Raw genomic sequence first — 27561 nt, forward strand, 5'->3', positions numbered from 1 at the left:
AGTGCTTTCTCCCCTTTGATTTTACTTAGATCCACCCAAACTGATTCTAATTCTTGATTTCCTGAGGTTAGATTCTTTCACTCTACTGTCATTATCCTAAAGTTTTGTTGTTCCTTTGGTATTGATACAATTTTAAGTTGCAGAGTTGCAAAGTCATATAGATTGGAAATGGACCCTTTGGTCCAACTAGTCCATGCCGACCATATTCCCTAACTAAACTAGTCCCACTTGCCTGTGTCTGGCCCACATCCCTCCAATTCTTTCCTATTCAAGTATTTATCCAAATGTCTTGCAAATGTTGTAACTGTATCTGCATCCATCACTTCCTCTGGCAGTTCATTCCACATACGAACCACTCTCTGTATGAAAAAGTTGCCCCTCATGTCATTTTTGAACCTTTCTCCTCTCATCTTTTAAAAATATACCCTTAAGTTTTGAACTCGCCCACACTATGGAAGAGACTGTTGATATTCACCCTATCCATGTTCCTCATGACTTTATAAACCTCAATAAGGTAATCTCTCATCCTCCTACTTTGCACAAAAAAGTCCCAGTCCACCCAATGTATCTTTATAACTGAATCCCTCCATTCCTGGCAACATCCTGTTCTATCTTTTCTGAACTAATGATGTCAGCAATAATATTTATTGTTAGATCATATATAATTTTAATTGGAACTCATAAATCATCTAGTTTGTCCCAAGTGCATTTGAATTGGTGCTTTTATCAAACACTTCTTCCTACTTTTTTCTGACACCACTTTAATTACTAATGCCCTTTCTTTTCCAAATGCAAACATTTCAGTTCCATCCTAAACACTGCTGCATCTCAATGTCTTGGCATTTCCTTTCTTGCCTTTGTATGTTCTGAAACTCCTAATCTGTCCTGCTGCTGCCACTGTCCAACACAATTTGTGTTTGGTCCATGTTCTATCCCACAAATCAGAACGTAGAAGAAGAAAAGAAGTTTACCAAATAGGGAGAATAAACAGATGAAAATTGGCAAAACTGTAGTTGCAGTTTATGGGATCATGTGATACCGATTAGGTTTATGCACACATATTGTGTGTGCTCAGAGGTCTGATTCTTTTTCTCTAGTATCATTATCCCAGAGTTTTGTTCTTACTATAGTATTGATGCAATTATGAGTAATAGAGTCATACAGCATGAAAGCAGATTCTTCGGTCCAACAGTCCATGCCAACTGTGTTCCCAAACTAACATGCTTCTGCTTGCCTACTTTTGGTCTAGATCCCTCCAAACCTTTCCTATTCATGTACTTATCCAAATGTCTTTTAAATGTTGTAACTGTACCTGCATCCACCACTTTCTGTGGCATTTCATTCCACATCTCTGTGGTTGTCCCTTATTTCATTTTTAAATCTTACTCCTCACATTCAAATTATGCCCCCTAGTTTTGAACTCGCCCACCCTAGGAAAAAGACCCATCCTGATAAATGATATTGGTAACAATATTTGTCATTAGGTCATATATAAATTTGATTTATACATTGATCTAATTTATGCTAAGCACTTTTTGCAATTGAATTTGTGCTTCTAGAAAGCACCTCTTCCTTGCGCCACATTATTCACTAATGCCCTTTCATTTCCTGTTTTTCCTAAATGCACACATTTCATTTTCATCCAAAACACTGCTCTCTGTCAATGCCGTGCATTTCTGTTGCTGCTTTTGATTTTTCTGAAAACTTCTACTTTCAAGTCTGTCCGTCCGCTCTCATTGCCCAATCATTGTGTGTCTGTTTGAAATTCTGTCTCCAAACCAGAAAGTAGTAGAAACAAGGTTTACTAAATAGGAAGAAGAAACAGAAGGAAATTGGCAAAACTGCAGTTGCTATTTATGGGATGATATGATGCCGAGAGGTTTGTGCACCCTGATCGTGTGCACACAGAGGTTCATTCAATAATCACTCTTTCTGTTTAAGTTCTTCACTGAGCCTTCATTGGAAATATGTTGAAGTCCTGTAGTATACTCTTGTCCATGTTCTTGCCAGTTCTGAAATCTTGTGTGATAAATCAACAGTTATTGAAGTCACGCTTAATAATTGAATGCAATATTACCGGTGGCAAGCAGTTCAAAATCCGTGAAATTGACCATTGCAAACAGAGTGATATGCCCGAGCTGGGCTCTGGGTGAGTGCAGCGTACAGACTATAACTCTGTGTTCTGATCCATCTGTAATGTTGCCATGCAAAGGGATTAAACTGATTCAGACAGAGTGGAACAATGACCTTAATTATATCACTAGAATTTGAAATATAAGAATTTGAGCAAAAAACTGGAAATAAAATGTTGACATCATTGAAAGTGACCAGGAAACTCTTGAATTGTTGACTGTACCTCATTGGCAGACTGGTCTATAGTAAACTGTTTTATCTTAACAAATGCAGTTGTCCGTTAACTTCCATCTAAAGAGGCCTAATGACCTCCACAACTAAGATTAGCAGTTAATGCCTGCCCTCCTAATAATCTGTACGTCCTAAGAATAGTAAGTTAAATTATCCTTTAAAAACTTGTTCCATAATTTCCAGATCCAATCTGCAATTTCTCTCTGGACAATGGATATTTTGAAATTGTTAATATAACATGGCTGCAGACAAACAATGAAACTTGTCGAAATGGATCAGAAATCTCCATTCTTCACCAGGGTCCGAGTGAGCAATACTGGGAGTAAGTATGTTGTTGTAGAGAGCTACACCTCTAATCTGCATAGCTGGGTCAACAACGCCTCCTAGGATAGTTCATTGGTAAATGAGAGAGAAGCTGTAGAGATTTACATTATTCTCCTCTTGTATACTAACAGGGGCTCCTCCTTTTGTTTGTATTTCCCTGGTTTGTAACACCGCAGCTTTCCTTTTAACAGGAATTTAAGCAGTGTAGATTTTATCAAACAAATATTTGTTTTCTTATATATTCAGGTTTCAAGACTGATCTCCCTTTCTTTGACTTATCAATTGAATATAGTATTGTGTTTAACCCATAGAAGAGGGAAATTAATTAGGGAAATTGGGAGTGAACAGATGTTTAATGATATGAAGGAGCTGAATTCACTGGGAGAGACTAACCCAGGTAGTTTTAACAGAGCAATGTCAGGCTGTCAATGAAGCACCGTCAGGAACTCCTTCAAACCAAATCAGCCCACAAGGGAATCACATCAGCATTGACTATTTAACAAAACTTTATTCCTATAAAAAATGAGTAGAATGAGAGACAATATTGAAAACAATACCAAATTTCGTCTCTCTTAATACCATTCGGACCCTGGAATATAGTTTTAAAAGGATGTTAACAACAACTACTTAGATTTATATATAGTTTTGCCCTTAACATCAGCAACAAAACTGAAATATGTTACAAGGGCAGAAAGAATACTTAGAGACCCCTCCAGCCTGGCGTTCAACACAATCTGATGAATTTCCGCTCAGCCTAGTGCTCAGAAAGTGACCTTTTATCCTGAGGCTAGACTTCCATGTTCTAGATCCTTCAGTCAAACAAAATAAAGGGTGGGATATTCTGTTCTCAGAGCTGGTGAAAAGGTTGGTAGGTGGCTGAACTTGATCGGGTGAGAGGCAAAAAAGCCACATTCTCATTGTTTAATTAACCTTCAACAAAGAATTTCTCCACCTTCAGGTGCTGGATTAGTTATCTCACCAGCAAGTTATGAGTACGATGGATCATGAGTAAGTCTCAGCACTTGCCTTAGATTACACAGTGTATTTTGTTACATGACAGTAACTACGTACAGGTTACACTAATCCTTAATGGATTTTGATTTATTATCAGCCATATGCAGCAAAGACATGTGTATCTCCATCAGGAGACCAGTTCAGACTCCAATTGATTCCTAACCCAGAATTGTGGGACATCAGCAGATTGGGTGGAGATCAATGTAGCTCAAACATTAACTCTTTCAGAGTGTTAGTTTATACAGTAGACACCCATGAGGATCCACAGACTGATGTGGGGTTTTTGTACAGCACTGTGCGTGCTTCCACAGGGGTCATTCTAAAGCAGACCACAGTATTATGGACGAGACCTGACCCTTCTAAGATATAGTAAAGAGATAGCCTCAACCCTACCTTTAATATTTATTTCCAGGCTAGTGTAAGGTGCTGTCTTCCAGATTTGATTTGATTAGTCGACTACTCGGCTTTAATCAAAACAAACATTATCCTTATGAAGGAATTAAAATACAAAAATAATTGGCATAACTTTAACTGTTTTGAAATACTTAACAGGATGATTCGTACTTCAGTAAAACATTATCAACTGTTCCAATATAAGGAGCATCCCATAAACACACACTTAACAAGGCAATTTAGTAAAACAGTTAAAGTTGTCATGTGCTGCCTGTCTTCTGTCCAACAGAACAAAATACTGAAAGAAATAGTCTACCTGATATTATTGCAAAGAGGAAGCCTTTCACCTAAGACTCTAACAGCAGAGAAGTCAAGCTGTTAGCTCAGCAGCAGGAGAAACCATCTCAGGAACTAAAAGAAAAGCTAAACCTTTCCTGGGTCTGTATGAACCCTTCACCCGCTTATGTCTCTTTTGTCTCATGAAAAAACAACACTGAGAGATATTGCCAGACTATTTACCAAGTGTCTGCCTGCAGCAGACAGTCTGGTCTCTGTGGCAACACCTCTCCGCAAGAGAAACAGCAGAGAATACATCTCTCTTAAAGGCACAAAACCATCACAATAGGGCTACTGAGGAAGATACCTCGACCGATCAAGTACCGTGCTGTAGACTATAAACAATGTGTCCGGCATCATAGTTGTTTGCATGTCTTCCACAACCTGACTTTACCAAAGGGTAATGTGTCAGAGGTGAAGAGATGAAAGAATGAGTTTTTATTTGAGGAGGTAGCTGGAATTGAGGATGCTGTGATGGCCCAGGATGGCTCAGGTGGATATAAGGAATACATTACCATGATCTGATGAACTAGAGAGTGGCATGAATACCTCAATGCTGCACACCCCTCAGGGAATTGAACTACACTGACACATTTCTTTGACTGTTCTGTTTTTTTATTGGCCAGCCTGCCAATTTAAAAACATTGCTGTCTGCTTCCTGTCTGTATTAATCAATTCTCCACATTTACATTCCAATATCTTGCTGCCTTCAATGATCAATGTGAAACAAGTGCCAACAACTTTTAATCACGTAAGCTCTTTCGAACAATACCATTAAATCTGTATTACCTCTACTCATCACTTCTGCCAAAAAAGCATCACCTCATGTGTCGTGGGATGAAATCCCATTTGCCATCTACCTGTCCATTTGGCCTGAATAAACATTTCACAGAGGTCAAATATCTTTCTTTCAAAAGTTTCTTTTAGATTTTGAATGCTCCATTTTGATGTTTGGTTTTTTTTTGATTTTCAGGGGTTCCTTTTCCTTTCTCACTCACACTTCCGTTAGGTGATGCAGTCAGGCAGTAACATTATCTTCTGTACACGTGTTGACAAGTATGGAACTGAGCTGAAAATGTGTTGCTGGTTAAAGCACAGCAGGTCAGGCAGCATCCAAGGAACAGGAAATTCGACGTTTCGGGCCAGAGCCCTTCATCAGGAAACGTCGAATTTCCTGTTCCTTGGATGCTGCCTGACCTGCTGTGCTTTAACCAGCAACACATTTTCAGCTCTGATCTCCAGCATCTGCAGACCTCACTTTTTACTCGAAGTATGGAACTGAGACCTAACTCAAAAGCAGAATTTGAAGAATCCATAAGACCATAAGACAAAGAAGTGGAAGTAAGGCCATTCAATCATGGCTGATGGACATTTCAACTCCATTTATCAGCATTCTCCCCGTAGCCCTTAATTCTTTGTGACATCAAGAATTTATCAATCTGTGCCTTGAAGACATTTAGCGTCCCGGCCTCCACTGCACTCTGCAGCAATGAATTCCACAGGCCCACCACTCTCTGGCTGAAATGTCTCCTGTTCTGAATTGACCCCCTCTAATTCTAAGGCTGTGTCCACGGGTCCTAGTCTCCTCGCCTAATGGAAACAATTTCCTAGCATCCACCCTTTCCAAGCCATGTATTATCTTGTACGTTTCTATTAAATCTCCCCTTAATCTTCTAAACTCCAATGAATACAATCCCAGGATCCTCAGCCGTTCCTCGTATGTTAGACCTACCATTCTAGGGATCATCCGTGTGAATCTCCGCTGGACACGCTCCAGTGCCAGTATGACATTCCTGAGGTGTGGGGACCAAAACTGGACACAGTACTCCAAATGGGGCCTAACCAGAGCTTTATAAAGTCTCAGTGGCACAACGGTGCTTTTATATTCCAACCCTCTTGAGATAAATGACAACATTGCATTCACTTTTTTAATCACAGACTCAACCTGCATGTTTACCTTTAGAGAATCCTTGACTAGCACTCCCAGATCCCTTTGTACTTTGGCTTTACAAATTTTCTCACCATTTAGAAAGTAGTCTACGCTTTTATTCTTTTTTCCAAAGAATCCTCAATTATCATCCTCCATTAAACATATAGACAGTGCACCTATGGTAAGCATTAATATTGTCAGCACAGCAGTATTTTAATGCTGGAGATCACAGTTGAAAATGTGTTGCTGGTTAAAGCTTTAACCAGCAACACATTTTCAACTGTGATCTCCAGCATCTGCAGACCTCATTTTTTACCCGAAGATTTTAACCTACTGCGTATCCTCTTGCAAGGATGCCTTCCTTGAAGAAGCTCTCTTCCTCCCTCTACAAGGATTTCAGTGAGTCTCTCTCTCACTGCACCCCCCAGGTCATCTCCTCTGCACAGAAACTCTTCAGCCACGTTCTCAAACAGACTCGCTACTACAGCCACATCTCCTTCCTCAGCACCTGCCTACGGAACCGACTGATCCCACACGGACTCCGAACTACATTCCAACCAACAAAATTTGGACCCAACCAGGACAACCTGTACCTACAACAAATCCGAAGCCTCCAGCAACAGACCTCCCTCCGGATCCTCCGCTCCACCCTTGCAGCCATGCGTCGCTACCTACATTCCCTGCAATCAGCCCTACCCCAGCTCAGGACAACACTCTCACAGACCTGCAAAGGACCCCTGCTGTTCTTCATCTACAGAAGAATCCACACACTAAACAAACAGTTCTTCCTAGCCATATCAGAAATTAAAGACAGTAAGTACCGAAAACGTTCATGTACTTACCCCCACACTCGTGGCTCCTCGGCTGTTCCAGAATCTTCTATCGGCCTGTCGGACGCCATTACACATGTGGCCGCTACAGCGCCCGCGGCACCAACGGCCGCTGCCGACCGTGACGTCACTTCCGCCCCCACCGACCTCGGAGCCACCACGATCGCCGCCCAGGCGGCCGCCCCGGCAATCGCCACACAGACAACCGCTTCCAGAATCCCCAACGGACTCGCGACCCCCGTGGCTGCCGGGAATGACTGTGGTTCTTCCGTCGCCACAGCCATTTCCGCCCCTTCGGTTGCTGTCGCCGCAGCCACTTCCGCCCCCACTGACATCACTAACCTGCAGGACCACAACGCCTCAGGTTTCTCCGCCCCCACACCGTCTTACGTCACTACACGTAACCCCGCCCTCACGCAAACCTTCGTCACCACGCATAACCCCGCCCCCACGCCGACTTTCGCCACCACACATAACCCCGCCCCACGCTTATTTCCGTCACGACGCATGACCCCGCCCCCACGCTTGACCCCGCCCCCACACCGAGCAACGTCACCACGTCCGCCCACCACGTCTAACATCGATCTCTGTCCCCAACCCTAACCCCGCCCCCACTCCCAGCTCCAGTCCCACACCAGGTCCTAGCTCCCAGCCCTGCCGTGTTTTCACCATCCCCCCAGACCTCCCCCTCTGAGGATGAAAGATCAGTCCTCAGCAGAGGCCTCACCTTCATTCCCCTACGCCCTCGAATCAATGAGTTCAACATGCGGCGAGATATTGAACAATTCTTCCGCCGCCTTCGCCTCCGTGCCTACTTTCACAACCAAGACTCCCGCCCACCCTCTGACGACCCCTTCTTCCGCCTCCAATGCACCCCATCCACCTGGACACCCCGTGCTGGCCTCTTACCCGCCCTCGATCTATTTATAGCCAACTGCCGCCGCGACATTAACCGACTCAACCTGTCCACCCCTCTTACCCACTCCAACCTCTCACCCTCAGAACGTGCAGCCCTCCACTCCCTCCGCTCCAATCCCAACCTCACCATCAAACCGGCAGACAAGGGAGGTGCGGTAGTAGTTAGGCGCACCGACCTTTATACCGCTGAGGCCAAACGCCAACTCGCGGACACCTCTTATCGCCCCCTCGACCACGACCCCACCTCCCACCACCAAACCATCATTTCCCAGACCATCCATAACCTCATCCCCTCAGGGGATCTCCCATCCACCGCCTCCAACCTCATAGTCCCACAACCCCGCACCGCCCGTTTCTACCTCCTGCCCAAAATCCACAAACCGGAATGCCCCGGCAGACCCATTGTCTCAGCCTGCTCCTGCCCCACCGAACTCATCTCCGCATACCTTGACACAGTTCTGTCCCCTTTAATCCAAGAACTCCCCACCTACGTTCGGGACACCACCCACGCCCTCCACCTCATCCAGGATTTTCGCTTCCCCGGTCCCCAACGCCTTATTTTCACGATGGACATCCAGTCCCAGTACACCTCCATCCCCCATCACGAAGGACTCAAAGCCCTCCGCTTCTTCCTTTCCCGCCGCACCAACCAGTACCCTTCCACTGACACCCTCCTTTGACTGACTGAACTGGTCCTCACCCTGAATAACTTCTCTTTTCAATCCTCCCACTTCCTCCAAACTAAAGGAGTTGCCATGGGCACCCGCATGGGCCCCAGCTATGCCTGTCTCTTCGTAGGATATGTGAAACAGTCCATCTTCCGCAACTACACTGGCACCACCCCCCACCTTTTCCTCCGCTACATCGATGACTGTATCGGCGCTGCCTCGTGCTCCCACGAGGAGGTTGAACAGTTCATCAACTTTACCAACACCTTCCATCCCGACCTCAAATTCACCTGGACTGTCTCAGACTCCTCCCTCCCCTTGCTAGACCTTTCCATTTCTATCTCAGGCGACCGACTCAACACAGACATCTACTATAAACCGACTGACTCCCACAGCTATCTGGACTACACCTCCTCCCACCCTGCCCCCTGTAAAAACTCCATCCCATATTCCCAATTCCTTCGTCTCCGCCGCATCTGCTCCCAGGAGGACCAGTTCCAATACCGTACTGCCCAGATGGCCTCCTTCTTCAAGGGCCGCAGATTCCCCCCAAACGTGATCGACGATGCCCTCCACCGCATCTCCTCCACTTCCCGCACCTCCGCCCTTGAGCCCCGCCCCTCCAACCGCCACCAAGACAGAACCCCACTGGTTCTCACCTACCACCCCACCAACCTCCGTATTCAGCGTATCATCCGCCGTCATTTCCGCCACCTCCAAACAGACCCCACCACCAGGGATATATTTCCCTCCCCTCCCCTATCAGTGTTCCGCAAAGACCACTCCCTTCGTGACTCCCTCGTCAGGTCCACACCCCCCACCAACCCAACCTCCACTCCAGGCACCTTCCCCTGCAACCGCAGGAAATGCAAAACTTGCGCTCACTTCCCTCCAAGGCCCCAAGGGATCCTTCCATATCCGCCACAAGTTCACCTGTACCTCCACACACATCATCTATTGCATCCGCTGCACCCGATGTGGCCTCCTCTACATTGGGGAGACGGGCCGCTTACTTGCGGAACGCTTCAGAGAACACCTCAGGGACGCCCGGACCAACCAACCCAACCACCCCGTGGCTCAACACTTTAACTCTCCCTCCCACTCCACCGAGGACATGCAGGTCCTTGGACTCCTCCATCGGCAAAACATAACAACATGACGGTTGGAGGAAGAACGCCTCATCTTCTGCCTGGGAACCCTCCAACCGCAAGGGATGAACTCAGATTTCTCCAGTTTCCTCATTTCCCCTCCCCCCACCTTGTCTCAGTCGGTTCCCTCAACTCAGCACCGCCCTCCTAACCTGCAATCTTCTTCCTAACCTCTCCGCCCCCACCCCACTCTGGCTTATCACCCTCACCTTGACCTCCTTCCACCTATCACATCTCCATTGCCCCTCCCCCAAGTCCCTCCTCCCTACCTTTTATCCTAACCTGCCTGGCACCCTCTCCTCATTCCTGATGAAGGGCTTATGCCCGAAGCATCGAATTTCCTATTCCTTGGATGCTGCCTAACCTGCTGTGCTTTAACCAGCAACACATTTTCAACAGCAGTATTTTAATCAGTATAAGGCAATAGGCAGAAGTTAGAAACTAAAGCTTCTTTCAAAAATAACTGCCGAACACTGCAGCACAGAAAAGCATTACCCTACCCTGACCACACTGGTGAAGTCACGGCTAACACATTTTCATTGGATATGCTTGAAGTTGGAGGATTTTAACCGGGCAGTTATTATCCTTTTTACTATATCTTAGACTCGATAGATTTAAATTTAACAATTTATCCAACATTGCTTTTAATCAAGCATCAATTCTTACTTGCATTTTTAAGTTCTAAACTTCTTCCAGCTGCCTTATGGAAATGTTTCCTAATTTCACTCCTGAAGGTTCTGTCTCTAATTTTCAGATTATGCATCTTTGCCATAGACTCCCCTAAATTAATTGTTTGCTTATACAATTATTTTTCTTCCCACTATAATATTTAATTAGACTTCCCTAGTGTTTCCTTCACTGACTAACACTTTGTAAAATCTTAAAGTCATGAAAAACACGATTAAAATGTAGCTGTTTATTATTGTTTGGGATCTCAGTTCATGCAAAAAAATCACAAGTTTAACTTTAACACAGTCCTTGCATCTCAGGTGTTCAGGGTATGCAAAATAATTTGAGAGATGTTAACACAAAAAAGGAACCTGTTTTTATTGAAATAAATCTATTCAGTATTCAATTATCCAAATAATAGTGTACATTAGAATAATATCCATTGCTTTCTTCCCTGTACAGTCTTGAATTTACACAGCCTTAAGCTAAAGACGTCACATTCATTTGCAAGGAATTCATTGTCTCAGAGGCTTCACGTTTTTGTGACCAACAGTAAATTTTTAATTAACAAGTTTAAAGCTGTTCTGTTCCCTTCACAGCCTTTTCCCTTTACACCTTCTTTTCCTCCTGGCCTCAACATTGTAGCCTTTTTCTCCTAGCAACGCCATTTCCCCCTTGTAGTCTCTACCAACAGAAACCACTGTCTTCTTGGCAGTGCTTGCCCCACAGCAACATCTCCTCATGGCAGCCTTGTTCCCATCAGTGTCTCCTCATTGCCTCTCTCATTGGCAGTCTCTTTCCCAAGAGGAACATCTCCCCAACAGCCTCTCACATCATTACTGGTGTGGTGCTCAGGATTATGTGCCCCCCACTCACATCTGCTTACTCTTCCTGCAATCACAGGCTGTTTCTCCCCCACATTTCTGCACTAGTCACCCTATCAGGAGCAAATGTGGGAGAAACAACACATGATTAGAGAGCAGCCCCTTCCAGATGCTGAACAGGGTTTCATGTCTTGGTCACTTCCACAATTGAAATTTCCAGGTCTTTTTGGGACATTCAGTACGAAATCACACATGAAATCTGTGCATTTGGAACTCATCCATGTAAAGCAGCAAGTTAGCATGTGTGCAGGGTTTGAGTTCAAGGCAGATTAGGAATGAAGCAAAAACGAAGGATAACTTAGGATTTATTACTAGAGATGTTGGAAATCATGAGGAAAAGAAAATTAGCATTAAGGCGCTTTATCTGAATGCTCGTAGTATTCGTAACAAAGTAGATGAATTAATGGCACAAATCATTGTGAATAATTATGATGTAGGCATCACAGAGACGTGATTACAGGGGTTTCAGGACTGGCAGTTAAACATCCAAGGATTTACAGCTTATCGAAAAGACAGGGAGGTGGGCGGAGGGGGCAGGTTGCCTTGTTAGTTAAGAATGAAATTAAATCTATGGCACTGAATGACATTCGGGTCAGATGATTTGGAGTCTCTGTGGGCGGAGTTGAGGAACCACAAAGGTAAAAAAAAATGGGAGTTATGGGTAGACCTCTTAACAGTGGTCAGGACCAGCAGCGTAAGATGGACTGGGAAATAGACAGGACATGTCAGAAAGGCAAGGGGGACTTCAATATGTAAGTGGACTGGGTGAATAATGTTGCCGGTGGATCTATAGAAAGGGAATTCATGGAATGCTTAGAGAATGACTATTTGGAACAGCTTATGATGGAGCCCACAAGGGAGCAGGCTATTCTGGACTTAGTGCTATGAATGAGGCATAGTAAGGGAGCACTTCGGTGGAGGCGAACATAATATGGTAGAGTTCAGTCTGCAGTTTGAAAGAGAGAAGGCAAAATCGGATGTAATGTTGTTACAGTTAAATAAAGATAATCACAGACGCATGAGAGAAGAACTGACGAAAATTGACTGGAAGCAAAGCCTAGTGGGGAAGACAGAGCAACAATGGCAGGAGTTTCTGGATGTAATTTAGGACACAGTACAGAGGTTCATCCCAAAGAAAAGAAAGATTATCCGGTGGGGGGGGTGGGGGTGATTAGACAGCCATAGCTGACAAAGGAAGTCAGGAAATGTATCAAAGAAAAAGAGAGAGTCTATAAAGTGGCCAAGAGCACTCGGAAATCAGAAGATTAGGAAGAGTACAAAAACAAACAAAGAATAACAAAAAAAGAAGTAAGAAAGGAGAAGATCAAATGAAGGTAGACTAGCCAGTAATATTAGAAATGGTAGTAAAAGTTTCTTTCAATACATAAGAAACAAACGAGAGGCAAAAGTAGACATTAGGCTGCTCCAAATTGATGTAGGAAGGCTAGTGCTGGGAGATAAGGAGATAGCTGAAGAACTTAATAAGTACTTTGCGTCAATCTTCACAGTGGAAGACATGAGTAATGTCCCAACAATTGAAGAAAGTCAGGGGACAGAGTTGAGTATGGTAGCCATTACAAAAGAGAAAGTGCTAGAGAAGCTAAAAGATGTAAAGATTCTTAAATCTCCTGGCCTCGATGGGCTGCATCCTAGAGTTCAGAGGAAATAGCGGAAGTGTTGGTTGTGATCTTTCAAAAATCATAAGTGTCAGTGACTGGAAAATCGCTGTTGTAACCCCCTTCTTCAAGGAAGGATCAAGACAGAAGATGGAAAATTATAAGCCAATTAGCCTAACCTAAGTTGTTGGTAAAATTCTAGAATCCATTGTTAAAGATGAGACATCTAAATTCTTGGAAGTGCAGGGTCAGATTACAACAAGTCAGCATGGATTTTGTAAGGGGAGGTTGTGCCTGACAAACCTTTCAATACTTTGAAGAGGTAACAAGTAAGTTAGACCAGGGAAACCCAGTGAACATAATCTATGTAGACTTCCAAAAGACCTTTGATAAAGTGCCTCATGAGAGGCTGCTGAGTAAGATGAGCGCCCATGGTGTTTGAGGTGAGCTACTGGCATGGATTGAGGATTGGCTGTCTGACAGAAGGCAGAGAGTTGGGATAAAAGGTTCTTTTTTGGAATGGCAGCCAGTGATAAGTAGTGTCCTGCAGGGTTTGGTGTTGGGGCCACAGCTGTTCATTGTATGTTAATGATCTGGATGAATGGACTGGTGGCAGTCTGGCGAAGTTTGACGATCTTAGGAAGTTATGTGGACAGGCAGGTAGTACTGAGGAGGTGTGGAGGCTGCAGAAAGATTTAGACAGTTGAGGAGAGTGGTCCAGGAACTGGCTGATGAATTTCAAAGTGAGCAAATGTGAGGTCTTGCACTTTGGAAAAAAGAATACAGGCATGGACTATTTTCTAAACGGTGAGAAAATTCCTAAAGCCAAAGTACAAAGGGATCTGGAATTGCTAGTCCAGGATTCTCTAAAGGTTAATTTGCAGGTTGAATCTGTGATTAAGAAAGCAAATGTAGTGTTGTCATTTATCTCAAGAGGGCTGGAATATAAAAGCAGCGATGTGCTTCTGAGACTTTATAAAACTTTAGCTAGGCCCCATTTAGAATAGTGTGTCCAATTTTGGGCCCCACACCTCAGGAAGGACGCACTGCACTGGAGCATGTCCAGCGGGATATTTACATGGATGATCCCTGGAATGGTGGCCTAACATACGATGAACACTGAGTATCCTGGGATTATTTAGAATTTAGAAGGTTGAGGGGAGATCTAATAGAAACTTGCAAGATAATGCATGGCTTAGAAAGGGTGGACTCTGGGAAGTTGTTTCCGTTAGGTGGGGAGACTAGGACCAGTGGAACTAGAGGGGTTCAATTCAGAACGGAAATGAGGAGACATGTCTTCAGCCAGAGAGTGTGGGCCTATGGAATTCATTGCCATAGAGCGCAGTGGAGGCTGGGATATTAAATGTCTTCAAGGCAGAGATTGATAAATTTTTGATCTCACAAGGAATTAAGGCCTCCGAGGAGTGTGCGGGTAAGTGGTGTTGAAATGCTCATCAGGCATGATTAAATGGCAGAGTGGACTCGATGGGCCAAATGGCCTTGCTTCCACTTGTATCTCTTATGGTCTGATGGTCTAAAGTTGGAGGCAATTTCTATCATTGTCACTGCTCACCAATTCTTGAAGTCTGGTTTCTTTGGCAAGATCTTGAAGTACTAATCTGCATTCTGAAGTCAGGCTATTTAGAGTAAAAGCAAATCAAATCATGGATCCAGTACTGATCCTTGGGATACACTACTGTACGTTATCCTTCACTATGACAATAACCAATTCCCATAATTCATTGTATTCTACATTTAAGCCATTTTAAAACACAGTTGGACAATGGTCCTCCTATACCAGAAGCATCAGTTTTGTTAACCAGTTTTTTTAATGTGTCAAATGTATTTTTAAAATTGATATATACAACATACATTGGATTTCCATCATCAGCGTTATCCATTATTTTACTAAAAATTATCAATTAAGTTAGTCAAGTATGATCTGCCTTTTGAAATCATGCTGTCTATTCTCCATCCATGCTGATGTGCCCCCTTAACTCCATGACCATTTTATTTGTACACTAATCTTTTCTCCGACATAACTGAATACCTTTGAAAATCCAAATTTTTCATTATTTGTAACCAAGAAAGCATCTAACAAATTAATTGAATATGATTTTCATTTAGTAAATATGTATCGTATAATATGTTTATTATGGGTTGTTAGGTTTTTCTTGAAAATAACATTAAAACATTTTCCATCAATTGATGTCAGCTGCCTGGTCAGTCAGTTCCTATTTTCACTTTCCTGTTTTTTCTTGGAAAGTAATGGTATATTTGCTAATTTCACTGAGACCATTCTAAACTATAGGGATTCTGAATCATATTCACCCATTGGTCCATTATCTCTGTAGATACCTCTTTTCAGATGAGGATGTACCCCCTTAGGTCCTGGGGATCTATTGGCTTTTCATCACTTAGTTTTTTCCAATACTTTTTCACTGCTGATATTAATTAGCTTAAGTTCCCTTTTATTATTAGTTCCTTGGGTATTCTCTCTTTCTGGCCTTGACTTGATATGGTATGAAATGCTGGTGATTTGCAACTATCACACTGTGGCACTTATATTCACACCTATAACATAAAGATGAAATGTGGGTTATGCAGTACTAAAGAATTCAATAGACTTGTTATAGCTCCTCATATTTACACGTGTACACTACAGTCACTGACAATTGTGCGTTTGGACTCAAGCTCAGTAATCAAATGTACTGTAGTATGTTTCTCAGCATGTCATGCTGCAAGAGGCCAGAGGTCAGTAAGATGGAGACTGAGAACTTTGTACCACTATGTCACATGCCATGATATATTGCTGGCATCATGACCATTTTCCGAAATGGTATATCACACATTGATGTTGAGATATAACCTGACATAACCCTTTTTCCAAAGATAAGAGGTCGCAAACAGACAAATGAAACTGCTTTATACAGGTACCTGTTGTCCTTTTAATAATTATAAAAATATATTGAAACAGTATTAACAACATTAATAGAGTCATAGAGATGTACAGCACTGAAACAGACTTTTCAGTTCAACTTGTCCATGCTGACCAGATATCCCAACCCAATCTCGCCTACTTGCTAGCACTGGGCCCACATCCCTCCATAACTTTCCTATTAATATACTCATCCAGATGCCTTTTAAATGTTGCAATTGTACTAGCCTCCACCACTTCCTCTGGCAGCTCATTCCATACATGTATGACCCTTGCATGAAAAAGTCGCCTCTTTGGTCCCTTTTATACCTTTCCCCCTCACTCTAAACCTATGCCTTCCAGTTCTGGATGCCTCCCTCTCCAGGGAAAATGCCTTGTCTATTTATCCTATCCATGCCCCTCATGACTTTATAAATCTCTATAAAATCACCCCTCAGCCCCTGACGCTCCAGGGAAAACAACCGCAGCCTATTCAACTTCTCTCTACAGCTCAAATTCTCCAACCCTGGCAACATCCTTGTAAATCTTTTCTGAACCTCGGATAGTAAGCTGATAGGGGAATATGAGTCACTCCTCCTTTGACACACATGCCTTAGATTGGTTTGTCAAAGATCTGTGATCCATTGTCAGATACTATCCACTTTGATATGCCAAATAAACTGACAATGGTAGGAATTATTTAAGTAATGCTTTCACTCATCATATTACCAATTCATCAAACAGTTATTAGTTTAGTGAAGTTATCAGTCATGAGGATGTATCCTGCCCGTGCACTGTAAGCATGTTAGTTGCTATTTTTCTCCAGCGATTAAAAGGAACATTGTCCAGATGTAGAGGTTGCTGGGGTTGGTACGTTTTGCCTTTAGCATGTGTCTCTGAGTTGCTAGATTTCCTTATTCATCTCAAACTTTTATCTATTTCATTAAGGAGTGAGGACAAAGCTGAGGTGGTGGAGGTCAGGTCCCAGATCAGTCACAAACTCATAGGACAGGCTCAAGGGGTTAAATAGCCTTCCTCTGTTCCTGTATTCATATCTATAATCAGGAAGTCAATGAAGGGGTTCCTGTGCATGGTAAAGCAGTCAATGTATCATTTCTTATGAATGTTTTTTGAATTAATTTAGAATCTGAGGAATTTCATCAGCGTTCACAGTGTAAACAAAATCTTGAAGATCCCTTGTGATGTGGTGGTAATGTCCCTTCAACTGAGCCAGCAGGTCTGAGTTCATTTCCCATCTGCTCCAAAGATATGTAATAACACTTTTCAACAGGATAATTGAAAAATACCTAGACAAAACCTGTTAACCTTATAAGGTGTCTCTGTGCAAAGACATTTGACCTTAGACAAACTGTTTTCTATTGTTATTTTGTTCAGTAAAGTGGTTTTACGCCGTACAAGTTCAATCGATGAAACTGGGGAGATCGTCTGGTATTTAGCCCTCTGTCTGTTTCTGGCCTGGCTAATAATTGGGGCGGTGTTATCAAAGGGAATCAAATCTTCAGGAAAGGTAAATGATTAGTGCTGAGTAGAATTAAAACAACTATCAAAATACAGATTTCTATAACAATAAAACTAGAGCTTATAACTTATTTGTGAAGTGGTTGGTTTATCTCCCAGGTAATGTTAACAGCGTCTCATTGAAGAGTGGGAGATTCATAATATTTAATTGGCACTTCAGGCCTGAGGGAGATCTGTGGATCTTTCTCCTGAGGAAAAGAACAGCAGTATTCCTGCAATGTGTCCCTCATTTTAAGGATTTTAGTCACTGCTACAGGGACTCTGGGGAATTTTGTTTCCCTCATGCATGTGTTGAACTCTGATCTTTAGCCCAAAAGTACAAATTTTTTGTACTACTACCCACTTCAAATATGAAACCAACCATGCTGTGATGTAAACTTACTGGATAGCAATATAGAACAGCACACCTGTGAAGGTATGTGTTCAGCTTCTCGTCTTAGATTAGATTACTTACAGTGTGGAAACAGGCCCTTCGGCCCAACAAGTCCACACTGACCCGTCGAAGTGCAACCCACCCATACCCCTTACCTAACACTACGGGCAATTTAGCATGGCCAATTCACCTGACCCGCACATCTTTGGACTGTGGGAGGAAACCAGAGCACCTGGAGGAAACCCACGTAGACACGGGGAGAACGTGCAAATTCCACACAGTCAGTCGCCAGAGTTGGGAATTGAACCCAGGTCTCTGGCGCTGTGAGGCAGCAGTGCTAACCACTGTGCCACCGTGCCGCCAGAGACTCATGTTTGCTTACAAGCTATTATCCCCTTGCATTACTGTTGGTGGTTGGGTTGATGGGAACAGTCTGTGACATAGTCAGTACAATAGCTTGTTTATAGGTCAGAACGGATTACAATCTCTCCAAAATCTATCTCTTGTGACAGCAAACTCCCTATCTTTGAATTAAAATCTTACCCTTCGACATATAATGAGTAACTTAGAAAAAAAAGTATAATTTAATTTCAGTTATAGTACTTATCTCAGTTTCAAATATGTACTCCAGCTGATTATTATTCCTCTAATTCTATTCTGTTTCATTCTCAGAATTGATTAAAATCCTATTGCCTTAATATTCAGTTAAGTTTAATACTTTAAATGGGGAATATGAGAATATCTAATAATTTATTCTGTGCTCAGGTGGTTTATTTCACTGCGACATTACCTTATGTGATTCTGACCATACTCCTGATCCGAGGGCTAACCCTGGAGGGAGCCTCTAAAGGAATTGAATTCTACATTGGAATCCAATCAGACTTCTCCAAACTGGCAGAAGGTCATGTACGTACACGAGAATAATCCATAGAATTTCAGTTGCCTCATCAGTTCAAAGTGACATCTTTGACAGTTATAGTATAGCACACATTGAGAGATGTACTTTTGGTCAGCTGACTGAAATCCTGCAGGAGTCTGGAGGTGAAGCTGTTCAGGGCTGTGCTAACCTTGGACAGCACTGATAATACATACCCACCTTGACTCCCTTAGAAAGAGGTTTTCTTCCAGGAGACTGCAGATATCAGCAAAGACATGGCACAGAGGTCTGACTGTTGCAAGGCACTAATTATCCGTTAATTGAGGAAGCCAATCCTCCACTTACATACCTTTTACCAGGCATATATCCCCCTTGGAACTAGGTCTCTGTCTCCACCATGTCTGTGTGAAGAAGAGGCATGTGCCTGTGAAGAGGGTTGCTGCTGTTTGTCCTTGTGCTGTTGCTATTGGTATCCCTCCTGTTCCTCATCACAGGTCCCAATTGGACGTGTACAAGCTCCCATTCTGCAGTGCTGCTTTATATCAGGGCAGTTCAGATTGAAATGAGATTTTTGTTTGCATATTCATTCATGGGATACATCACTGGCCAGACCAGTATTCATTGTCCATCCCTAATTACCTCGGGGGTAGTAGAGGGCAATAGGGTGTCATACTTGCTATGGATCTTGTACATAATCTAAGGTCTTTTTTTAAAATTCAAATTCCACTGTGGCGAGATTTGAGATGACTGAAATTATATCCAACAATATATTTAACTTGGCTCTCAGGTGCAGTCCTGGGAGTGCAGTGCACTGTCACAGACAGAGAAACAGCTCAGCAGTTTCTGTCTTCAAAAGATTTCAAACTTGACAGCCTCTTTTAGTGAGAAATCTCCCCGGTGGTCTCATTTTATTGACTGGCAAATCTGTGCATCAGCTACTAATGCCACTTAAATTTTGATTGGTTATTGATATGGTCAAACTAAAGATCCAACACATTAATGAGTTATTTCACATGAGTGGTTCACAAGAATGATCCTGGGGATAAAGGGCTTGACATATGAGGAGTGGTAGAGGACTCTGGGTCAGTATCGATGAAGTTTAGAAAGATGAGGGGTACTTCATTGAAACTTACGGTATACTGAAAACCTGGATAGAGTGGATGTAGAGAAGATGCTTCCTCATAGTGAAGGGATGACCTTTGAAAATTGAGATGAGGAGGAATTTCTTCAGCTAGATGTTGGTTCATCTGTTGAAGTTATTGCTACACCTATGGAGGCCAAGTTATTGAATGTCTTTACAACAGATTGAGTTAGATTTTTGATTCGTGAGGGGATCAAGCATTACAAAGTCGACACAGGAGAAGTCCGGTCAGAAACTTATCAGCAACATTCAAGTATTTCCAGATTAATTGGGCCAAATGGCCTAATTCTGCTCCTGTATCTCATGGTCTTATGGACACCCGATGTGATCTGGTCAATGCTGCAAGACAGCAGGCTCGTGTAGGGTTTCAAGCAATCTGTCAATATTTGAAGATTGAACTGCATGACTACAGTAAAATCCATGCTCTCCCTTGGCAGTTATCATCTCTGATTTCAGCAAAATCCTTAGAGTCTTCACTTTGGGATTTTGTGAAATTTGACACAGCTTTTGACATCTTATCCTCAACGAGTTGTGAAAGAATGGTAGAGAAAGGAAAGCACAGTATAGGATGGAGCAGAGTGAAATGGAATTAGTTTTGAAGAAAGGTCACTAGACCTGAAACGTTAGCTAGGCAAAAGTGAGGACTGCAGGTACTGGAAATCAGATGCCCGAAACATTGATTTTCCTGCTCCTCGGCTGCTGCCTGACCTGCTGTGCTTTTCCAGCACCATTTTAATCAAGACCCCGAAATGTTAACTGCTTTCTTTCCATTGATGCTGCCAGACCTGCTGAGTTTCTGCAGCAATTTGTATTTTTGTTTCAGATTTCCTGTATCCACAGTTCTTCGTTATCATAAAATGAGATATAACTAGATTAAGAAAAGATGGACAGGATGGGGTGGAATATCATGAAATGGCACTATATTCCTTTTTTGTGACTAATTATTTTTTAATATCTTCCAATCAATTCATCAGTCAAATTTTCAGTTAAATGTCAGACTAATGTAAATATGCCTGAGTCATGTCTTTAACTAGTGCTGAGGATTAAAGAAGAAAGTGTGTCCAGCAGGCTAAGATAAAAGGTAGGGAGGAGGGACTTGGGGGAGGGTCGATGGAGATGTGATAGGTGGAAGGAGGTCAAGGTGAGGGTGATAGGCCGGAGTGGGGTGGGGGCAGAGAGGTCAGGAAGAAGATTGCAGGTTAGGAGGGCGGTGCTGAGTTCGAGGGAATCGACTGAGACAAGGTGGGGGGAGGGGAAATGAGGAAACTGGAGAAATCTGAGTTCATCCTTTGTGGTTGGAGGGTTCCCAGGCGGAAGATGAAGCGCTCTTCCTCCAACCGTCGTGTTGTTATGTTCTGGTGATGGAGGAGTCCAAGGACCTGCATGTCTTCGGTGGAGTGGGAGGGAGAGTTAAAGTGTTGAGCCACGGGGTGGTTGGGTTGGTTGGCCCAGGCGTCCCAGAGGTGTTCCCTGAAGCGTTCCGCAAGTAGGCGGCCCGTCTCAGCTTGTGCCCGAAACGTTGAATTTCCTGTTCCTTGGATGCTGCCTGACCTGCTACGCTTTAACCAGCAACACATTTTCAGCTCACGTCTTTAACCACAATATTATTTAACTGGAAAAGTAGAATTGTTGCAAGAATTTAACCAATGTTCAGAGCTAAATTTTAATTTACACAGACTTCTGTTTAGTTAACGGCCTCTATTTTGGTTAAAACACTTATTGGGTGCTGTTTTGAATAAAAGAATAGAGGTTACTGGATGTCAGGGCTACAAGGAAAGAATCAAGCCGTTCAATCAAAAACATGACTTAAAGGGGAAAAGCATCAAACCTCCTGGAAGGAATCTGGCAGTGAGTAGAAGACAGGGATACAATATACTATTTAATAGAGATAGCAATTATCAGTGGAAAGTTCATTCATTTAGCCCCGCCATTAAGTTGGGGGCCAAACATATTGCAGGTTTCTTGTGTTTAATGCAATTTTATATATACAATAATCTTCAGTGTGATTTCCTGATGCTGATGACTTTTTCCTTGTATTTTATAGGTTTGGAAAGATGCTGCGATACAAATTTTCTTTTCTTTGTCAGTAGGTTCTGGTACTTTAATAGCACTGTCATCCTACAACAAATTCCACAACAACTGTTACCAAGACGCCATTGTTGTCTGTGTGGTTAATTGTGGTACAAGTGTGTTTGCTGGATTTGCCATCTTCTCTATCCTTGGACATATGGCTCATATCCAAGGGAAACCTGTTTCTGAGGTTGCCCAGTCAGGTAAGTGCAGTGTCCACTTTGCTGTCTTCTGTTGTAATATTTCCAAACTTGTGATAAACCTGATGGGCAAAGGTAGCCTGGTTGAGGAATTCATGGAATGATTTCAGGATACTTTCTGAGAACAGCAAGTTTGGAAGCCAACAAAAGAGCAAGGTGTACCAGACCTGGTATTGTGCAACAAGAAAGGATTAATGCCCAATATCATGGTGAAGCTGCTCCAAGCTAGCATTTTACATGCAGCTTGGAGTAGGAGAAGTGAGTGCAAGATATTTTAGTAAACCTAAATGAGGGCAATTAGGTGGTCAGGAAAACAGGGCTGTCGAAATTGAATTGACAAATTAGATTGGAGTGTAGTTTAATGGAGACGCAGAGGAAGCTATTTCATGGGATTTTCACAATACGTAGAAGACATATATATTCTAAAGATAAATAAATAATTTCAAGGGACAGACCCAACATTCGTTGTTAAATAGAAAGGTTAAAAACAGTATATTACTGTGGAATGACAGATGGTATAAAATTTGACAGAATGTAACAAACAATAAAGAATGACTAACAAATAATTTAGAAGGAAGAATTAGAGTTGTAAAGAAAGATAGCCAGAAATATAAGGAGAGTTAACAAGCATTTTGATAAATATTCAAAAAAGAAATGTTAACAATGAGCATTGGTCATACGGAATCTGGAATGTAAAGAGATGAATTGAACAGATATAAACTGCATCAATCTTCATCATAAAGGGTACAAGTAACACTGTAGAGGTAACAATGAATCGGGGAATGGAAGGGAGGGAGGAACTCGGGAAACCCCAATTACTAGAGAAGTGATAATTTGCAGGTTGTTGGGAGGATTGGTCTGACAAATGTCTGAGTCCTGTTTGACTGTCCTCGTGTCTTAAAAAATGGCTAGTGACATATTTGATGCATTTGCTTTAATTTTCCAAAACTTCCCTCATTTATGAAAGATACCATGAGATTGGAGAGTGGTCAATGCACTTTATTCAACAAGGGATGGGCAAAGAAAGGAAGAATATACAGATCAATTAACTTGACATGTATCGTAGAGAAAATGTTAACGTTGTGATGAAATATATTGGGGCTTTAGGTAAATTTCAGACTGAGGTAGACTCAACATGGTTTATGTTTTTGTTAATGTCCCATTAAAGGTATGGTGCTAATTAAAAGCTTGTGATGTAGAAGATATTGGCAGGATAGAAAATTGGTTGGCTAACGGGCAGCAGAAAGCTCATTTTAAGGTTGGCAAGTGGTCTTCCATGAGAATCAGTGCTGGGACCACAACTGTTTACAATTTATACAAATGAACGGGGTGAAGAGATGCAGAGCATGTTGTTAAATTTGTTGACAACACCAAGATAAAGTTATGGACCAGAGTAAACCCCCTCAAAATCTGAATAAGATAGCTTATACGATAACATTTTCTTACTTCAAAGGCAAGGTCCAGACATTGCATCCCTGATGCAATTTGGTTGATTAAACTACCAGTCTTGAGGGAAAACACACTTCATTCATTCACTATAGTTAAAATACAACAAACAAAATATGAAATCAGAATAACTTAAGTCTATTGGGACATGTAACAGAATAATAGATTATTAAACTACTAAACAGCAACTGTTCCGACAGAACAATATCCATTACCACACCCTTGGCAACAGCAAATTCAATAAAACAGATTGTCTCACATGCAATTCTAGCAGCAGGAAGAAACTCCTCAGCTTTTAGCTGGAACAGAAAGAAAAAAACCAGCTTTCAAATCCAGCTTCAAGACCAAAAACAACTACTACTGAAAAACTAAATCGAAAAATCCTGGTTCTGTGGGAGCTTAACCCCACCCATTCAAGCTCTCATCTTTGGAAAAAAAAATCCATGACCTCACAAGCTGTTTACTTTATTGGCTTTGAGCAGACTGCTTGCTGTCTCTGTCTCAATCTTTCTTCATGAGAAAAAAGGACAAAGTAACCTCTTAAAGCCATAAGATCATTATAACCTCACCCTTTAAAAGAATGAACGATCAATATATAAAGATGGCTTCATTTTTAAAAACATTTAGTTTTCCTTTATTCGTACTCTACAATGTATATATGTTGCATTGACTCTAAGAATGCAATTATGCACCAGTACAGTCCATCTCGTTCTGCTTTCCTGCCACTGAATCTTCCATCTTTCTTCACTAAAGTCACGACAACACATTGGCAGTTACATTCTCTCATTCTGCCATCTGTATAAGTTTTAATTTGAATGGCTGCAACAAGCTGTATCTAAACAGTCTGGTATTTTTAAACTTACTTTTTTCCAAAAACTTTAATGGCTTATGATCAGTATATAGAGTTGTCTTAGATTACTGGCAATATAAATGTTGATATGTTGTAACGCCAACACCAGATTAAGGTCGTCTTCTCAATTGTGGAACATTTCTGTTGATGATTATTCAATTTTCTGAAAATAAAACTCAATAATTGGTTTCCATCTTCTTCTCGTCATCTTGCAAGAGTACAGAACTGACACCCACATCACTCACATTGATAGCCATATTGAATGGCTTTGCATAATTAGATGTGGCTAACATTGGGGTAGTGGTTAACACAGCTTTCAGGCTGTCAAATGCCAGCTGACATTCCTCTGTCCACTGAAATTTTCTGCATTTCTTGTTTCCTGCATTTAAAGTTGTTTGTCCCACCTTCTCAATACAGTCTTCCAAATGTGGAATAGGATATGAATCAGATTTTGTAACTGCATTGACTTTGTGGTACTCTACACATAATTGAGGGTACCATCTGGTTTTGGCACCATTATTATTGGTGAGCTCCATTTGCAGCAACTCCTTTCGATTATATTGCGTTTGAGCATGCGTTCAGTCTCTTTTGCACTTGTGCCAACTTTAGAGGATCAAGTATATACGGATATTGCTTAATTGGAATAACATTTCCTATATCTACATCAGAAGAGAAAGTGAGGACTGCAGATGCTGGAGATCAGAGCTGAAAAGGGGATTCCTGAAGAAGGGCTTATGCCCGAAACATCGACTCTCCTGCTCCTTGGATGCTGCCTGACCTGCTACGCTTTTCCAGCAACACATTTTCAGCTATATGTACATCATACCTAATCAGATTAGTACTTCCCAGCTTATTCCAACATGTGATTGTAATAACTCTTCAGGTCATTTTGATTTTCCTCTGGCAGATAAATAAATAATTCATATCAATTTTTGAGAACTTCCTCATTGTCCAAAAATAATTTGAAGAATGTCCAATTCAGAATCCTCTGAACTTGGTTCTTCACTGTGTTGTAACCAGTAACGCATTCTCCTTTTACTCTTCTTTCCTATCAAAATACCTTTTGAGCATATTCACATGACACACTCTGAGGCTGCTTTTATCTGACGTTCTTATTAAATGAATCATCCTACTCGATTTCCTTTCGATTTGATAAGACCCTTTAAATCTTGCTTTTAAAGGTTCACCTGTCACTGGAAGTTACACACACTTTGTCTCCACTGGCCAAATTGTGACTTGTTGATTTTTTGCTGTGATACTTTTAAATGCTGTCTAGCCAACTATATTTAATTTGACACATAGTCCAAATATGTGGTCTCTGAACTCTGACTCACCAGCTTCTCTTTAATCAATTTCAGTGATCATCTCACCTCATGCCCAAAAGAACTCAAATGGACAGAATTTGATTGATTCATTTAGTGCATCCCTATTTTCAAAAAAGTACAAATGGAATTCCTTTATCCAAATCTTCTGGATAGTCTTGACTCTAAGTCTTCAACATGGTCTTCAAAGTTTGCTGCTGTTCTAATGCTCCCTGTGATTCTGGATGGTGCGCAGTGGATTTGAATTGTTTTGTTCCAAAGCTAACCATAATTTCACTGACTAATTTGGTATCAAGCTTGACCTTTGATTTGATTGCATTTCTGTGGGTAGTACAAATCTCGGTTAAAAAACACAAATGAGGAACTGTTTGACAATCCTTTTAGCCATGATGCTGCATAATGGGATGGCTTTTGGAAATCTAACAGTCACGTCCGTTATGGTCAACCAATACTGATTCCTGTATTTTGTTTCGGTCGGGGCCGTGGGCAGTCAGTTAAGATTCTTGTAAACAGTTTCTCCATATGACGTATGACAGAAATTAGGCCATCGAGTCTGCTCTGCCATAGGTTTCGCAACCTCATTCTTCTGCTTACTCCCTGTAACACTTGATACTTAAGAAACTATCTATCTCAGTCTTAAATATACTCAATGAACTAGCTTCCACAGCCTTTTGTACCAATCAATTCCGTAGATTCCCCACTCTCGATGAAGAGGTTTCTCCTTATGCCCATTCTAAAAGGCTTTGTCCTCAGGTCCTAGTCTCTCCTACCAATGGAAACCACTTCCCAACATCAACTTAGTCCAGGTCTTTCGATATTCTAAGTTTCAATTAGATCTCTTTCCCCCGCCCCATCCTTCTAAACTCCATTGAGTGTAGACCCAGAGAACTCAAATGTTCCTCATATGTTATGCTTTTCATTCCTCAGACCTTTATCGTGAAAAATTGCTCTAAACACGGTCCAGGGCCAGTACATCCATCCTAAGATATGCAGCCCAGACCTGCACACAATACTCCAAATGTGGTCTCACAAAGCCTTATAGAGCCTCTGAAGTACGTCCCTGCTTTTGTATTCAAATCCTCTCAAAATAAATGCCATCATTGCATTTGCCTTCCTATCTACTGACTTAACCTGCAAGTTTATCTTGAGAGAATTCTGAACTAAAATTTCTAAGTCTCTTTGCACTTCAGACTTCTGAATTTTCTCCCATTGAGAAAATAATCTCTACCTCTATTCTTCCTATAAAGTGCATGACCTCACACTTTCCCAAATTTATCTTCATCTTCCACTTTTTTTCCCACTCTCCTAATCTGCCCAAATCCTTCTGCAGCCTCCCCACTCCTCAATGCTACCCATCCCTCTACCTGTCTTTGTATTGTCTGCAAACTTAGCTAGACTGCCATAAGTTCCTTCATTGGGATTGTTGATGTATAAAGTGAAATGTCATGGTCCCAACAATGAGCCTTGTGGAACACCACTTTTCACTGGCTGCTATCCTGAGAAGGACCCTTCTATCCTGACTTTGCTTTCTGCCAGACAGCTATGCTTTTATCCGTGATAGCACCTTGTCTCTAACACCATAGGCCCTTATCATACTCGGTAGCCTCCTGTGTAGCACCTTGTCAAAGGCCTTCTTGAAGTGCAAGTAGGTAGCTCTGCTTGGTCCAACATTCTTGTTACTCCCTCAATGAATTTCCTCAATGAACCTACTGCGACTTTGGATGCTGCCTGA

General features: G+C 42.0%; 1 protein-coding gene across 1 annotated transcript in view; it reads left to right on the plus strand.

Annotated features, from left to right (window-relative positions):
* The window catches only part of LOC132820038 (sodium- and chloride-dependent neutral and basic amino acid transporter B(0+)-like), a 99775-nt gene that overhangs the window by 26660 nt on the left and 45554 nt on the right, over positions 1-27561 (plus strand). Inside the window, exons 8-11 of the mRNA XM_060831959.1 lie at positions 2548-2686; positions 17407-17539; positions 18689-18829; positions 21986-22214. Of these exons, the coding sequence (XP_060687942.1) occupies positions 2548-2686; positions 17407-17539; positions 18689-18829; positions 21986-22214 (642 nt within the window). The remainder of the gene's footprint in view (positions 1-2547; positions 2687-17406; positions 17540-18688; positions 18830-21985; positions 22215-27561) is intronic.

Source organism: Hemiscyllium ocellatum, chromosome 11 (genome assembly GCF_020745735.1).
Source record: "Hemiscyllium ocellatum isolate sHemOce1 chromosome 11, sHemOce1.pat.X.cur, whole genome shotgun sequence".
Lineage (NCBI taxonomy): Eukaryota > Metazoa > Chordata > Chondrichthyes > Orectolobiformes > Hemiscylliidae > Hemiscyllium > Hemiscyllium ocellatum.